General features: G+C 33.8%; 2 protein-coding genes across 2 annotated transcripts; both read right to left on the bottom strand.

Annotated features, from left to right (window-relative positions):
- Window positions 1–1,649: 1,649 nt before the first annotated feature.
- LOC131950716 (uncharacterized) lies at window positions 1,650–7,945 on the bottom strand. Its single transcript, XM_059312944.1, has 8 exons — window positions 7,838–7,945; window positions 7,435–7,584; window positions 6,017–6,082; window positions 5,640–5,654; window positions 5,128–5,142; window positions 4,661–4,678; window positions 2,958–3,017; window positions 1,650–2,659 (listed from the first exon to the last, which is right to left on the bottom strand). Exons 2-8 carry the CDS (start codon window positions 7,538–7,540, stop codon window positions 1,650–1,652), a joined length of 1,290 nt encoding a protein of 429 aa, XP_059168927.1. The 5' UTR covers window positions 7,541–7,584; window positions 7,838–7,945.
- A 5,801-nt stretch (window positions 7,946–13,746) lies between these two features.
- Window positions 13,747–17,598, bottom strand: LOC131950706 (uncharacterized). Its single transcript, XM_059312936.1, has 4 exons — window positions 17,559–17,598; window positions 17,432–17,446; window positions 15,503–15,559; window positions 13,747–14,865 (listed from the first exon to the last, which is right to left on the bottom strand). The coding sequence occupies exons 1-4, from the start codon at window positions 17,596–17,598 to the stop codon at window positions 13,970–13,972; spliced, it is 1,008 nt and encodes a 335-aa protein (XP_059168919.1). The 3' UTR covers window positions 13,747–13,969.
- Window positions 17,599–18,859: the final 1,261 nt, after the last annotated feature.

Raw genomic sequence — 18,859 nt, 5'->3', positions numbered from 1 at the left:
ACCTAAATACCCTGTGGGCTTATAAGTGACAAACAACACTGTTTTACATACGGTATAGGCTTCAGCACAAGTGTCGTCTTGTGTATATATAAGAAGCCGATTGTAACAATAAGCATAAGTGAAATACAGATAGATATAAACAGACACTATACATGCAAAAACACAAACTACATACTAAACGTTGAAGAAGTTATTAAAGAATAGCATACAATATACCACTGCTAACGCGAAAGTCTCGAGTTCAGATCCAGGAAAGCCTACCCAATCTGATTAGGGTAAATAAAGGCGACTGCAGAAGATTAACCCTATTTCACCTACCCAACTGATCGTCAGGTTCGGAAAGATAATTTAGAAAAAAACTAACGACAATTTGAAATCTAATAAACAATAGTGTAAATAATTATCATGAAAGTTAATTATATTACGAATTAAATAATGTTTCCTTTCCTAGTCGTTGAGTGTTTATAAAATTAAGTTGATAAAATGATGTTTGGTTTTAAATAATCTCTACTCCTTAAACATGTTAAATGTACAATGATCATAAACTAATAGCGAGTGTGAGGGAGTGAGGGGTCTTGCACACTAAGTATACGTATACACCAACAAACTCGTAAGGGTTAGGTATACCAATCAAGTTTAATCCCATCTATTTCGCTTCACATCGATCTTCGCCTTCTTGCTCCAACCTGCAACTGTCCTACCGAAGTTATACCTAAACACCCCCTTTCTCCCGCTCACAACATACCCGCTGTCACTCGACCAATGGCTTCCCTTGTATTATCGTTCACTGCGTACAACAACATCGGGGTCGACCATAAATGACGTCACGTTTATTTGGTAATTTTTTCCCCCCTTTTCCCCCTACGTCACACATGGTCACGAAAAGTCAGACCCTCCCCTAAAATGACGTCACACTCCATCTCCCCCCCCCTCCTCTAATTTACAACTTACCTTACCCAATGTTTTAAATGTTCTGTATTTTCATCCCTTTCAAAATTGATGTATTTACATTTATTGCGGACGTGAATACATGTTACTTATCTGTATTTCCACAATAGGTTTTTTAATATATAGAGAAGGCTTAAAATTAATATTTAATACACAAGGTGGAAATTAGTAAATATATTATGCAAGCTTAATTCAAAGCCATCTTAATGAATAAACTGTTAAAAAACTGTACATTGCAAATCTTAAAATAAAGAGAAATCACAAGAAAATGAAATGGTGAATAATTAATTGGCAAATGTTATGTCTTATTTTTTATTTTTTAAATTTGTTTCGTAAAAAAACAATACCTCAGTTTTTGTGTACCTGTCAAGATACACGAAAACGATAGGGGAATACAATTTTAAAAATAATTGTTGTATTGTATAGTAAGGGGTGGTGATGTAAGCTCAGTGCGGTTCATTTAGTTAAATTCCTAATAAAAACCAGCACTCATGCATGATGTACAATTATTTGATGTGTATGACGAATGTCCAATTTAGCGGGTAATAAAATATATGTTAGTGAAAGAAAATTATGAGATAAATTATTAGGAACTGTATTTTATTTATATATATGCACACATGTATTGATTGCAAATTACATTTTAAAAATTTAATTCAGTTTCTCTAGTATGCAATTACCTTTGTAGGCTACTAATATTTCTAAAGCTGCGAGATATTATTTATTTTATAAATCTTGGGGGAAGGCGGGGGCGGGGGGAAGGGGGGAGGGGGAGTGCTATGAAATTTTAACCGGTGTAAGTCTGAGTACTTTTCTTGAAATCCTTCCCCACTGTAATTGATGCCATTTTTACATCCACTGTGTACGTGAGGTACAAGCAAGTGTTCACTAGTGAATACATAAGCCCCGCTACTTCCTGGACATGTACTCATTTCATAAGAGTATTTTGTTGCGTTGTAATGCAGATGCAAATGCTTGATATGTTTTTGTTTGTATTTTCCTAAAGAGACGTGTTTTGAACAGCCATGTGGATGCGCCACTATAAAAGACACGCCTTCTTCAAACGTGTTGGGGTAGAAAAGAAAACTTTTGAAGATGCGTTGGACTTTCTCGTACAATTCCATGTCATGTGAGGCACAAGAAAATCTGCAGGTGTCTCCCTTGATGCTCATGTCCCACATTCTCCAGCCATCTAACGTCACAACTGGACTGTCCGCCTGGTCAAAGAACAGCCTGCATGTGGCACTCTCAGCCTCGCTGTCGTCAAACACCATGTGGGTGGCTGTCATCACACCCACACTCCACCAGGTGGTTTGAGGAGTGTCTGAAACTTTACACCCCTTACAATGACACGTTTTCTTATCCTCATCTTGAAATTTTGACACACCAACTATAGTTCCTGTCCCTGTTCTGAGACAATTTGTCCCTCTTAGATTAGAACACGGATATTCTTGAACTGATCCTTCAACATACTTAGGTCTAGCTGTGCTTGTGTAGGTTACAGCTATCCTTACTGTAAGATCCGCGGCTATCTTAATGATGGTGTACAACTCCTCCACTTTTTTTGTTATGTTTATATGTCGAACATTAAAATCATGGATTGGAATAAATCCCGCATGGTCTGGATTTTTCTGACACGTTTTGAAATGTGTGAATAAATTTTCTTCTGTTTCAAAAGGATGACACACTTGAACTTCGTGTTGAAGTGTGTCTGTGGAGAAAACCCATTAAGAATAGGATTAACGTATTTGTAAAATGATTAATGTAGAACTTTATTACTTACTGACACTTGTTTGGTTCCTAGAATAATGGATGCTATATATATTTATTGTGGTATACAATCCACAGTGCTTATTAAGCAATGTATTTTAGGTTTTCTTTCGTATGGTTATTAGGGAAATGCAGTTATTTTTATCGATAGTTCAGTAACTTGTCATTTTTGTATTAATTTTTTTGTTTTAGTTTAACATCTATTTTAACCTATTTTAAAAGTAAACCTAAATATTTACCAATTATGCTTTTCCATTCTCCAGTGTTGAAATCTGAATACCTTAAATGTGTATTTAGGCCTGTTTGTAAAACAAAAAGAGGAAGTAAGGCTTAGGTTAATATAGCTGTTTGAATTTAATATTCTATAAACAATTAATCATTATTTGACACTTGGCAATTTAAAAAAAAAAACTTTTGCTTTCATAACAAACAAGATACCCTGCATTCAAAACGCGATAAGCTGCACCATCACCAATTGCTAAAGCCTCACATGTTTAGTAAAATGCCCTTTTATTGAAAACAATTTACATTCTGCAAAAAATTTACCAAAGCTTGAGATAATTAATATGAATTAAATTAATTTGACATTTGGCCGAGGGTTGGAATATTTTAAATTTGAATAAAGAGTTTAGATTTTCCTGATAAGTGTAGCGTTGTAAAAAGAAGAAAGTCACTAAAAAAAATTTTCTAGTAAAGAATAAGAAAAAAAATATTTATAAAGCGTTATGTTAAACTTACAGCCACGCCAAACACGTACGATAAATACAAATACATAAATCCGTCGTATATAGTAAAATATATAGTTATTTAAATTTATTTAAACTTATTTATGCAAATTAAACGCACGCGCACACTCACATTGTCACACACACACACACTCACAAACAGGTCTACAACAAATTCTTGTAAGACGCACAAATGCTGTTTGCCCGAAGGCCGATTTCCCGAATGGACACTTGAACGAATGGGACAAATGCCCGAGTGCCATTCGCCCGTTGTCCGTTTGCACGAAAAATATTACCATTATATTTTTCCAAATAATCATTCATAATCATTTTAAATCTAAATTGTTGATAAACAAATCATATGCACGCAAAAATGAAGGAATACAAATATCATATAATCTTAATTTATATGCATTTGCTATATGAAAAATGTAGAAACATACTTTCTCTTCCATATATAAAATAAGACAAAAATACCATTTTTGTTTATCTAAGGATTTCAAAATGAACTTTACTTTCTTTATAAAGTAATCGCTTCACCTCATTTTTTCAAACAAGGTGCATTAATAGAGGATGAAACATATTTGAGAAAGTTCAGTTTTTAAATTCGCAACCTAGACCGCGGCTCGTTCTTTTGTGAAATTATCACCACACAAGTTAAACATAACAAGATAATCAAACAAACATGTCTCTGTTCAATGTTGCGAGACGTCGCGCCGCTTACACCGTGTCATAAGCTCTGTATAACTACCGCAACACGTCGGCTAAATAGGGTGTTCAAAACATTCATTAATAGAATGTTAAGACACCGCCGCCAACATCACGTTTTATTTATTAAATTTTTTTTTCACATATCAAAACATTCATCTCTTTCAACCCCTCTCCTCTTTACTCTAAAGTCTAAATGAAGAAAATGTGGGAGGGCGTGGTTGATGTGTAGCGCCTTTGACTGCTTGCCCAAAGAACGCGAGTCCGGATCTCGATTGTAGGACGTCACTCAGTCTACCCAGCTCTGATGGGTACCTGATTTACGTTTGGAAAATAATATTTTTAGCACATCGTGACCTCACACGCCGAGGTCAGGAAACATTAAACTCTACTTCATTTGCCCAAAAGAATAATTAGATCTAAAAAGAAATGTTAACTTTTATTTTAATACCGAATCTCGACCATACAGGTGTTTATGTGTTTTTAAAAAAAGAGATGATAATACTCACGACGGACAGGCAGAGGACCTGTAATGAAACAAGGATAAACCTTTATCATGGTGTTCTCTCATATTAATCAATCATAAATTATGACCTATGAATTCAGAAAGAACCCGAGTGTGCTGTAAACAATATTACTTTCCTGTGCATTTTGAACCAAACTTACCACTACTCAAAATGTTTATATTAAAAAAAAGTTTATTATGATAATAACAATGTCGTAATGGGAATTTACATTTAAAATCTTCAAATGTGTATATAATTAATAATGCAACATTGACTTATAACATCGGTTTGTAAAAACATTTTAGGCTAGCAGATGATGGACACTGTGCACAGTGATGAAATAATTTTGCTTTAAATTACTTTGGACATAATTTTTAAAAAGATGGAAAAAATACGCTTGTACGCAATACTGAATACTGATCTACTTTAAAGTTAAATGTGTATTTATAAGTAAATATAATAATACTTACGAATAGATTGAGCACCTACAATATAAAGGAAATACACTTAGAACTTATTTGTCTAAATCAATTATGTGCTTGTGTTCGTTTGATTTAGCTGAATCTAAAAAATTAAATCCATTCGCTTTTTTCTCCATTTTATGCATAGACTTTGTGGTTTATAAGTTTTAAATGTAATTTTCCCTTTATAGTTAAAATTGTAGTTACACACAATGCATTATAACCATCATAATGGAAAGTTTGAAAAGAAATGCTAATAAAAATGTAATACTTACGAGATGCTAAAACAAAGTAATTAATTAATTAATTAATTAATAAGCAATTATTTTAAGCCTACGTTTGTACAAACATTTTAGGCTCGCAGATAATGGACAGTGTACACGGTGATTAAATAATTTTGTTTTAAACTACTTTGGATATAATTTTAAAAGAGATGGAAAAAATAGTTTCGAACGCAATAATGAATACTGATCTACTTTAAAGTTAAATGTGTATTTATAAGTAAATATAATAATACTTACGAATAGATGGAGCACCTACAATATAAAGGATACACACTTAGAACTTATTTTTTTGTTTCAAATTAATACATAAGCACTGCGCAAAAACGGTTCTTAAGCGATAGTATATTGTATAAGTTTGAGATAGTAAGAGGCTCTACAATTTAGTTTTGCTAATTAATTTAAGAATTTACATATTAAGTTTATTAAGGCTTAGATGGGCGATATTGCACTGATGGTGTCGGTTTTAGTAATATTTTTAGCAACATTAAAAACACACATTGTTGGACAATCGCTTTTAAACGCAAACAAACACGAACAAGCATAAGAATAAGAATGCACATTGATATGTAATACACATAAGACAATTATTAAGGTAGAAATAATAATAAGTTTACCGAACACAACCCCATATGGACCAAAATAGCCACTAGTATCCGATTTTATAACGTGATATTTTGTTCCTAAAAAGAAAAAAATAACGATTATGATATATGACTTTCCATTTATACTAGACATTCTTAAAGATCATTAGAATATTTTCGAGCTAGGTTCCATATGTTTATTTCGAATTTTAGCTAATTCTATATGAAATAAAAATAAAATTCTAAGGTAGATGTTTAGAAATTTGTTTCAGATATTGAGTTCACACTATTAAGTGTTGTTGAACAATGAAGAGGGGACATAGATTCAATGATGATTAAATGTAAAATGTTTCCGAAGAGCGTAGGATTGTATAAAAATATAGGCACCAATTATTACTATTTCCTTATCTATTAATAAATAAGAACAAACGTTTATGGTAAAGTCTAAAATGTTAACTTAATACTCCTGCTAGTCCAATGAGCTTGAATAAAAAGAATTATTACATAATTTTATAATGAAGCATAAAACAGTTTTTTAAATGTATACGAACATTTATACAATAATACAGCCACTATCTTGAGAGGGGGAGGGGGGGGGGGGGGTTATCGGCTGAGGTGTGACGTCATTTGGGGGGGTCTGGTTTTTTGTGACGATGTGTGACGGTGGGAGGGGGGAGGTAAAAAAATGCGTGACGTCATTTATGGATGACCCCCAAGCAATTACAGTGCGAGTGTTAGTAATAGTGGTTATAGCGATAGTGATTCCACAAGTGGGCGTGGCTAACCCTATGTAGGGAAGGGTAAGGGGCCTATGACTAGAGAAACGACAGCTGGTATTAACACTGCTAGCTCTAATAGTGCTAATACTAATGTAACAGGACTAGATGAGCATATAATTGACAGTGGTCCTGCTACTATTTAGTTATTATTGCGGCATTTAGTCTACTATAAATTTCAACCAGTAACAAGAACAGCGTTGTTGACATTTTTTTGCTACTTTGATAGCTATGTGCCTAAACCCTAGGCCTTCAATAAAAAGCTACTGGTCTCTAAAAGAAGGTCAACATTCCACACGTTTGTATGGGCAAGAACCGCAAGATAAAATTTAGCCTTTTCTAAACAACCTGGTGGCATCAATCCAAAATGCATTTTACCCCGGTCTAAATTTATCTGTCGATGAAATGGACATTGGATATAAAGGAAGTTGGCAGAACAAACAGTTCAATGTCAAATAGCATTCGAAATATATATATATATATATATATATATATATATATATATATATATATATATATATATACATATATATATATATATATATAATATATATATATATATATATATATATATATATATATATATATATATATATATATATATATATATATATATATGCCTAAACATATTAACATACTGTTATTAAAAATATATCTGTGTATAGTTTACTTTACCCGATTGTGTAGCGTTGTTATCTTCATTTATACATTTTCCTCTTGATGTCGAAGACTCTTCGATAATATCGCATGACTCGTCTTTAGTATGTTCCAGATCTTCCATTTTTGGTATTTCTTTCAGGGATGTAAGTTAAGTTAGATTATATACTAAAACGTATCAATACACAGATAATAATATAATAATTATAAAATCTTTCCTTTTCTTAACCCCCTGCTAATACTAAACAATACAGAGCTTTACAATATAGCTAATTTAACATCACAATTATAACTGTAAAATTTATATTTGAATCCAAACCATTTTTTACATTTTTAATTTGTTATTAAAAGTAACAAAATCGATTTCTATCATGTTCAACATAGCTAATGTTTTAAATTAGTGAATGAAAAAATAACTTACTAGTAAAGGTACTTTATCGAAAGATTCCCCCTATCCCTGCTAAAGCTTCCGTCTTCAGCGACTTCAACAGCCGAATGATTCACGACACTGGTGTGTAGAAACTTTAGACCTGTTTCCGCTTGGCATCACCTTTACATTTAAAAAAAAAAACCAGGTGACCTACATTTATAATATCTGAGTGTATGTGGATGAATAAGTGTTGGCGGGATATGAATGTATGGCATTCTTCTGTCTCTACTCCAAGTCATTACATTACGTGCGACAAACATATACAGAAAGGTTAATTGTTAAGAGCAATCAAAAAGAAGAAAACATACAGTCATTTAATATTATCAACAAACCATCTACATACACATACAAACAGTTACATTCTCTCTCTCTTTCTCTCTCTCTCTCTCTCTCTCTCTCTCTCTCTCTCTCACACACACACACACAGACCCACAATAACGTAACAGATATACACGTCAGCGAAATTCCTCATGATGGAATTTCCAATTTACATCCTTCAAACATTTTTAGCTCCATCTATAAATAGTTGCGCCACGTAATTCGGATATATAGTACCTCTAGGTAAAAACCCAGAAAATAAGACCTAAACAGAATGTCAGACAATATTTTATATATGGCAGGCTTTTAAAGGTTTGTGTATACATACATACACATATAACACACACATACACAGACATTATACATATAAACACAGAAATGAAATACAAAAGGGTATGCAGAAGTATACATATTTTTTTAAAATAATGTAGGTTATATGTCTGATAACTCTAAAGTCTCAAGTTTGGATCACGTACCCAATTCTGTATGACGCCCCTGAGTCTACCCAGAGCTTATGGGTACCTGACTCGCGTTAGGGAAAGTAAAAACCGACTGCATAAAGTGCTGATCATTACATCCATTCATATGCCGAGATCACTGAAACAAGTGGACTCTACTTCACCCGCTTTACGGACCGTTGGGTTCGAAAGGGTAATTTTATTTAAAAAGCCTAACAAATGCCATAATACGTTTATAATGTAACCAAATTAGTTTTGTTGCAACTTCAAATGTTTCCTACTTTATTTTTGTGTGTGAGAAACTATGTTTACACTATGTTTTTTGAACTTCTCTTAAAACAGGTTGAATGTGTTGCTATCATTAAATATGCCAAGATAAAAAAGATCAAAGTTAGTGAAACGTTAATTATACAAAATACTAATCAGACTACATTAGTCCTTTCGCATAAAACACTAAACTGTGTAACATTTAACTTATTAACACGTGTGGCTATAGAACTTGAGGGAAGCGTGAAGTAAATAATTGCCAAAAACACAATTCGGTCTAAACAACCATATTATTACAAGCTCCCTCACCCGCCTTCCCCACATGTCTAAAACCACTCCCTCATCCCTTGTGTTAAATTTAAACTTCTAAAAGAGTAGAGCATGACATTACACCTAACACTTCCCACATCACCCCCACACAATCAGCTGGCCTTCTTCCAAAAACTGGAGCATGACATTACACCTAACACTTCCCACATCACCCCCACACAATCAGCTGGCCTTCTTCCAAAAACTGAAGCATGACATTACACCTAACACTTACCACATCACCCCCACACAATCAGCTGGCCTTCTTCCAAAAACTGGAGCATGACATTACACCTAACACTTCCCACATCACCCCCACACAATCAGCTGGCCTTCTTCCAAAAACTGAAGCATGACATTACACCTAACACTTCCCACATCACCCCCACACAATCAGTTGGCCTTCTTCCAAAAACTGAAGCATGACATTACACCTAACACTTCCCACATCACCCCCACACAATCAGTTGGCCTTCTTCCAAAAACTGAAGCATGACATTACACCTAACACTTCCCACATCACCCCCACACAATCAGCTGGCCTTCTTCCAAAAACTGGAGCATGACATTACACCTAACACTTCCCACATCACCCCCACACAATCAGTTGGCCTTCTTCCAAAAACTGAAGCATGACATTACACCTAACACTTCCCACATCACCCCCACACAATCAGCTGGCCTTCTTCCAAAAACTGGAGCATGACATTACACCTAACACTTCCCACATCACCCCCACACAATCAGTTGGCCTTCTTCCAAAAACTGAAGCATGACATTACACCTAACACTTCCCACATCACCCCCACACAATCAGCTGGCCTTCTTCCAAAAACTGGAGCATGACATTACACCTAACACTTCCCACATCACCCCCACACAATCAGTTGGCCTTCTTCCAAAAACTGGAGCATGACATTACACCTAACACTTCCCACATCACCCCCACACAATCAGCTGGCCTTCTTCCAAAAACTGGAGCATGACATTACACCTAACACTTCCCACATCACCCCCACACAATCAGTTGGCCTTCTTCCAAAAACTGAAGCATGACATTACACCTAACACTTCCCACATCACCCCCACACAATCAGTTGGCCTTCTTCCAAAAACTGGAGCATGACATTACACCTAACACTTCCCACATCACCCCCACACAATCAGTTGGCCTTCTTCCAAAAACTGGAGCATGACATTACACCTAACACTTCCCACATCACCCCCACACAATCAGTTGGCCTTCTTCCAAAAACTGAAGCATGACATTACACCTAACACTTCCCACATCACCCCCACACAATCAGTTGGCCTTCTTCCAAAAACTGGAGCATGACATTACACCTAACACTTCCCACATCACCCCCACACAATCAGTTGGCCTTCTTCCAAAAACTGGAGCATGACATTACACCTAACACTTCCCACATCACCCCCACACAATCAGTTGGCCTTCTTCCAAAAACTGGAGCATGACATTACACCTAACACTTCCCACATCACCCCCACACAATCAGTTGGCCTTCTTCCAAAAACTGGAGCATGACATTACACCTAACACTTCCCACATCACCCCCACACAATCAGTTGGCCTTCTTCCAAAAACTGAAGCATGACATTACACCTAACACTTCCCACATCACCCCCACACAATCAGCTGGCCTTCTTCCAAAAACTGGAGCATGACATTACACCTAACACTTCCCACATCACCCCCACACAATCAGTTGGCCTTCTTCCAAAAACTGAAGCATGACATTACACCTAACACTTCCCACATCACCCCCACACAATCAGCTGGCCTTCTTCCAAAAACTGAAGCATGACATTACACCTAACACTTCCCACATCACCCCCACACAATCAGCTGGCCTTCTTCCAAAAACTGGAGCATGACATTACACCTAACACTTCCCACATCACCCCCACACAATCAGTTGGCCTTCTTCCAAAAACTGAAGCATGACATTACACCTAACACTTCCCACATCACCCCCACACAATCAGCTGGCCTTCTTCCAAAAACTGGAGCATGACATTACACCTAACACTTCCCACATCACCCCCACACAATCAGTTGGCCTTCTTCCAAAAACTGGAGCATGACATTACACCTAACACTTCCCACATCACCCCCACACAATCAGTTGGCCTTCTTCCAAAAACTGGAGCATGACATTACACCTAACACTTCCCACATCACCCCCACACAATCAGTTGGCCTTCTTCCAAAAACTGGAGCATGACATTACACCTAACACTTCCCACATCACCCCCACACAATCAGTTGGCCTTCTTCCGAAAACTGGAGCATGACATTACACCTAACACTTCCCACATCACCCCCACACAATCAGTTGGCCTTCTTCCAAAAACTGGAGCATGACATTACACCTAACACTTCCCACATCACCCCCACACAATCAGTTGGCCTTCTTCCAAAAACTGGAGCATGACATTACACCTAACACTTCCCACATCACCCCCACACAATCAGTTGGCCTTCTTCCAAAAACTGGAGCATGACATTACACCTAACACTTCCCACATCACCCCCACACAATCAGTTGGCCTTCTTCCAAAAACTGAAGCATGACATTACACCTAACACTTCCCACATCACCCCCACACAATCAGTTGGCCTTCTTCCAAAAACTGGAGCATGACATTACACTCGATTACCCGCATCTGAAGAGAACGCAACACGGCTGACCTAGATTCAAGCTCAAAAGATACGCAAATAATTCAATGCTGTTTTATAATCATATTATATCAGTTAATTTAATTACTACATAATAACCCAAATAATTTTTGTTTTTCTTACGACTTCGTGGGTTATATTCCTTGTCCTACGTCGAGGCATGAATACTTTTTTAGACAACCGTAAGCAAAGAACAAACATTCTAGACCAAGTACACTAAGCTACACTAATATTACAGAAGTTTAGTCAGCACTAGTATAGAAATTCAGACACATATTTAAATACATATGCTCACACACAGACACACGCTTTCTCTCCCAATTTATCTCTCGCTCTCTCTCTCTCTCTCTCTCTCTCTCTCTCTCTCTCTCTCTCTATATATATATATATATATATATATATATATATGTATATATATATATATATGTATATATTACTTCTTCTCACAAAATTATTTCCTAGTACTAACAACATTTAAATCTTTCTTATACTCTCCATTACTGACCAACTGCTGCTAAACGTATACTATTTGCTAACTCCTGACGTTTCGTCAGCTGACTATAACAGGTGACTAGTCAGTTACTTCCAATGCAATTCTATTGGTTCTGATTGACCAATATCTAGCTGGAGTAAGCTAGTTCTTAGCTTCTACATTTTCTTATTTCCCTTTAACCTATTTCTTAACTAGCCTAATTTTGCGTCATCCAACTTATCAATAAGTGAACCAACAATTATTGTTTTTATTACAATCAATATTTGCTATGACGTCTCACATAATTAATCGCATCACGCTCTTATAGAACATATATTGACACAATTAAATGACTAAGATACATTTGCCAAACTGAAATTTCTATTTGATTGAAAGCACTGTGTGCCTTGGACTTTTTTTCAAATCATGTGTCGCTTATATTGTAATGTGTTGCAACGTAGGCCAATTTAACAGTAAACAGTTTAAATCCTATTAAAATAATGTTATTTTACCTAAATGTCATATATTATAATTTCTCACTTTTTTTCTTTTACACACAAAACAATTGAATACAAATGACTCAATACATTTTACTGATCATTATGAAATAGCTTTTTAATTAAATCAAGGTTAATAACAAATATTGCTTCAATCCAATGTAAACACGCACTTCCGTTACAACTATGAAGTGCGGTTTTTTTTACTCATAAGAGGATTTACATTGTAAGTTTAATATGCTAATTATTTGTGAATAGCTCATTGATATTTTATCTGGAATATTTTGTCTTTGAGATCTTCTATCTATACATTTAAGCTATTTTATTCAATACATTGGTATTGTAGATTTGATGTTGTGATATGCTTATATAAGCAAGGTGCAAAATAACTTATTCAAATATAATTATTTCCTTATAAGGCAACTCGTTTTTTTTAAAGAATTTACGCCTTTAAAAAAATAAACATTATTAAAAATTAAATAACAAATGTTTATTGAAAAAACAACAAAAGCTTGGGCAAATCAGTATGTTTGTCATTGTGAATAGTATCAAAATGCCTCACCTAAGTATTAGTTTTAAATGTAATTTAAAAATTTAAAAATGATTTTAAAAAATGGAGTTAATTAAAAAAATATCAGAACTTATTCGGTAAAACTATGTAAGTAATTCATTATTGATAATAAAGCACGCAGCATGATTTAGACTAATAATTTGTATTTATGGATTTTTTAATTTAAAACAATCTGAAGAAAGAATTTTATTTTATTGCATAAAAGCGATCCAAATAGTTTTAACATAAAAAATGTATAATAAAACAATTATAATAATACTTTAAAAAACAATCACATATTATTTGTTAAATAAAAATTAATTTGGATACTCGATGTCTTAATTCCTTGATGACTTAGTAATAATCAATATTAGTAACTTAGATAAATAATTTGATAACTAATACAGTTTGTTTTTTTCCTCGAAATATGTAACAGTGTTTTAATTTTTAAAACGTAATTGTCATGTCTGAGCTATGACTGAGACTAGGAATTACTTATTAGTTAATTAGGAAAATGATAAATTATTGGCCATTTAAGTATATTAATGACACTATTTCTCCTGAAATCCTTCCCCACTACGATTAACGCCATTTTTACATCCACTGTGTACGTGAGGCACAAGCAAGTGTTCACTAGTGAACACATAAGCCCCGCTACTTCCTGGACATGTACTTAAATCATAGCTGTATTTTGTTGCGTTGTACCATAGTTGTAAGTGCTTTATATGTTTTTGTTTGTATTTTCCTACGGAGACTTGCTTAGAGCAGCCGTGTGGATGTGATACAATAAAAGACACGCCTTCTTCAAACTTGTGTGGACAATACAGGTAACTGTTGTACATTTTCTGGACTTTCTCGTACAACTCCATGTCATGTGAGGCACAAGAAAATCTGCAGGTGTCTCCCTTGATGCTCATGTCCCACATTCTCCAGCCATGTAACGTCACAACTGGACTGTCCGCCTGGTCAAAGAACAGCCTGCATGTGGCACTCTCAGCCTCGCTGTCGTCAAACACCACGTGGGTGGCTGTCATTACGCCCACACTCCACCAGGTGGTTTGAGGAGTGTCTGAAACTTTACACACCTTACACTGACAGGTGATTTTGTCTTTTTCCTGGTATTTCGAGACCCCAACTATCATCCCTGTCCCAATTCTCAGAGATTTTTTACCTCGTAAACTGGCGCAAGGGTAGGGGACATCTGTCCCTTCAATAACACTTGGCCTTACAGAACTTGTGAAGTAGACAGCTATTCTGACAGTGAGATCAGCAACAATGTTTATCACGGAGACTAGCTCATTAACCTTATTTGTAACAGTGGCATGTACGAGACTCAACTCCTTAACAGGTATAAACCCTGTGTGTCTGGGATTTTTACTACAAATTCTCCAATGTCGTGGCAAATCTGCTTCACTTTCTCCTGGTTCACATTCCAACACCTCGTGATCTGTTTAAGAAAATATAATCGAAGCAATTATTACGTGTACATTTAATATTACACTAACTGTGCTAGATAAATACTAATTATTAGAAATTCGAAAGTACCAATTTAAACTTTCAATTGAATGCCTTTGTATAATTTTATTTTAGACCAACCCAGAGATATTGTACTGTTGAAACGTTATGAAATTTTAGTAATTACAATACCAAAATTATAGAACACAATTAGAAATTTAATTTGCAGATGGACCTTTAAAATAAAGCTATGATTACAAATAAAGTTTATTATTATATGTCTTCTTGAGTAATAATTTTCAGTGATATATAGAGCATAAACGTGATCTTAACTTATTATAGAGGTTTTTGCATATGGCATTAAAATTATGTTTAATGTTTAGATCGACATTATCATAAATAAATACCGTAACTTTCATCGAAGTCGTCATCTTTAAAAGCACAACACAAAAATATTCAATAATGGGTACAAGTTAAAATTAAAAATAAAAAGATTATACATTGCTTAACACTGATTTTCATTTATATATTGTAGACTTATAATATTTTTATTAAAAGAACATTCGTGAAGATAATAAAAATTATACGAAATTTAGGTGTCCAAAAAATATAAAAACATAAATACATACCAGAACTATCGGACACGGAATATTCTGTAATAACAATACTATAATCAACTTTATATTCTGTAAAAAAAAAAAGAAACAGCGCTTTAAATACAAGATAAACATGATTTAGCAATTATTTACATTACGCTGGTTATGAATTAAACAAATAAAATGCTGAGAGACCGATTAGTATTTATGCGTGATAAATATTTAATAAATGCAAATTGATATAAATTAGACTGAGTAACCACCAAATTAACTGCTGATAGTTAATACACAAATACAATATATTTTAATATTTAAATAGTATTAAGACTAGTTTTCTTAATACACGTTAGTGTGTCCTACGGAAAAACTAAATAATCACTAGTAATTTTATGTTAAAACATTTTTCATAATCAAAGAACGTTTTAAAAGAAAAGTACAAAGCATTTCACCATGGTTGAAAATACTATTAGACCTACATATGTTTTTAAACGTATTTCACACTATATTAAAATACACATTGTATTTTGTTATTTTTTTTTATAGATGACTATTTAACTATGTTTTACTTGTTTAAACAAGCGATAGTATAAATGGCTGGTCATTATAATATTGTCATATTATCATATGCTTTAATTAACCCGAATAACTTTATCGTTACACACAATAACAATACACGTATATTCTCTAATAATGTTTTAATCAAGACTTGAGACTTATTTTTGCTAAACTATTTAAAACTTTAATGTCTGTTTAAAAGTAAGTGATAGTTTAATGATATTAAAATTTGATGAAAATTTGATGTTAAAATATCGCATGATTTAAGCAGTAAATTTAGATTTTAATTTTTTGCACGGTTACAATTAATAAAAACAATTAATAAAACTTGCAATGCATATTTCATTTTTATGTGGAAATACACATAGAACGGATTGTAACCATTTGTTTCATCAAATTAACAATTACTTTATTAATTGTACAATACAGTAAGAACATTTGGAGATACATGGATTCTGAATTTCCAAAAATTAAGTGCCATTTAGAGAAATACGGTAGTTCTTATTTACTATCTGTTAAAAACTGGTTGGCTTGTTGTACACATTTTATTTATTAAACACAATCTGTTGCTCGGATGACTAAGGACCCGCAGCAAGGCTGACCCTACAAAGGAAACGACGAGTGCATAGTAGGCTTACAGTCTCAATCGAAAGTTTTTCCTAACGGCAGAAATTCTTTGTTGAAAATACCCTCTGTTTTTCACATAGATCATAAAGCTAATATATGGAGAATTACAACTGATCATTTTTGACCGATTTACATATTAAAAAAAAAATGGCGCGTTTTTTCTGACACCCATACGTGGGAATTTCTTTTCAATATAAAGCTCATATAATAAAAATTTCACTCTCGGTCACACTTTAGCCCTTGCCGTGAGAGAATATACTGACCGATTGTTTATCATTAAGGTCAATTCATGTACCTAGGTCAAAAGAAACATATGCCAGATGTACAGAGCGAAAGTAACCTCAAAAATGTATTGAAAAAAATCATCTTTTTCACCAAATTAACAATATTTTATTAGGAAATGTGTATCTATCAGTCCTTAATACCTTCGGAATATTTGCCAAAGGTATCATAGATTTTTGATTCCCCCGAGGGTCGGTCTACGACTTCATGGTTATGACGAGGTTCCTACTTGGGAATTTTTTTTTCGATAAAAAGCTCTTTTAAGGCGCCGCTCATTCGATGTTAGTTTTGACCACATCTTCGTGGACTTTGTGGCCGATAGGTTTCGGCCGTCGTAATTTCTCGGCCCGAGGCAGGGACCTGCCAAATTTTAAACGTTTGTGGCGCCGGGAAGTGCCCGATCTGTTAACCAACCACTTTGTTTTAAAGATAAATTGATAAATTATATCAATACAATTTTAAGACAATTATATTTTTGGAAATTAGTTTTCTACTTACCAGTTTTACTTGCTGCTAAAACAAAAAAGCAACAGTATTAACGTTGTTAAAAATGTAAATAATATTAACACTTTACGACTTATAGCATTCAAAAGAACAGCTCTCTGCAATTCAAGGAAATAAATACCAAACATACTGGATCTAAGAGAAAATTCAAACACAAACATAGTTAATCTTCTTCTTAAACTTGTATTAAAAGTTTTTATATTTCCGAAATGTAGGCCTATGCGTTAGTACTAAACTAAATTTGTAATTTATGTTTAATAAATTGCCTCTAGATACGAAAGATTCAGATGGTGTAAACCAATTGAACTAATTTGTTTTTAGTAAAATCGAGCACTTATAATACAGCCTCCCCATTCTCTATTTATCACAATTTTTCTACATGACTTTTCCAGGATGATTTGGTTTTCATAGGTAGCGTAAATAAAAGAAATATTTCAAAATCGATGTTAGTAATATTTAATATCTTTAGATATTCATTTGGATTTTAATTTAAGTGTTTTACCTATAACATTGATTTTAAAATTGCATTTCACTTTAACCACTTTGCCACAGATTTATTTTCTACATTGAGGCTTACCACCCAATTGCACAGTATAAGTTAACCCGAAATATATTTTTTAATAGAAGGTGGAAGCTACTAAAACACTACAGTTGAAATTATCGAGGCCAAAAATGTAAAAACAACACTAAGCTATGTATGAACATTTAAAAAAACAAGAAAAAAAAACAAACAGAATAGCCTCTTACAAAAAAGTTATAATTTATTGGAATATCTTATTTTTTCCCAATTTTTCGCGAATTGTACTATAAACGACAACGACAGCAAAGTAGGGTGTTTATATCTTATCCGAAAATCATGTATTTGATCTGAATAAAATCGTACCTTTATAGCAGTTAAATTGAGTAATAAATACTAGGGTTTTTAAAAATAAAGATGTTTATATTTTTATTTTGGTTATTTAACATTAAATTTTAAAATAATAGACTTGGTTACCAATTAGATCTATTACATATTTAGCGACCAATGTTTTATAAAAAAAATATAAAATAGTTATAAAAAGGCGAATTATATTTTTTTGGAAATATTTTCTACTTACCACGTTCATAACGATGTGCTGAAAGAAAATACAATAATAATGTTATAGAGGAAGAGGGGAGAAAAGTCACACATTTCATTGTGCATTATCTAGAGTCAAGAATTGTAAACCTTTAACACTACAAATGCAGCAGATACTAATTCTACACTACAGATAACAGTATGCAGAGCCGTTTAAAAAAGCTGGTCACGGTATGCACATGAAAGACTTGTGCGGGGTCAAAAAGTTACATGCTTGGGGTGAAAAGTCAAACATTTTCAAATGTTATATGGTTGAATCAATTAGATCTCAATTGAAAATAATTTTCCTTAACAATCTTGAATAT

The sequence above is a fragment of the Physella acuta genome, unplaced genomic scaffold (assembly GCF_028476545.2).
Source record: "Physella acuta isolate Inbredline_101_S28 unplaced genomic scaffold, ASM2847654v3 ptg000063l, whole genome shotgun sequence".
NCBI classification, from domain to species: Eukaryota; Metazoa; Mollusca; class Gastropoda; family Physidae; genus Physella; species Physella acuta.
Note: the sequence above shows the minus strand (reverse complement) of the source record. Positions and strands in the feature narration are given on the sequence as shown.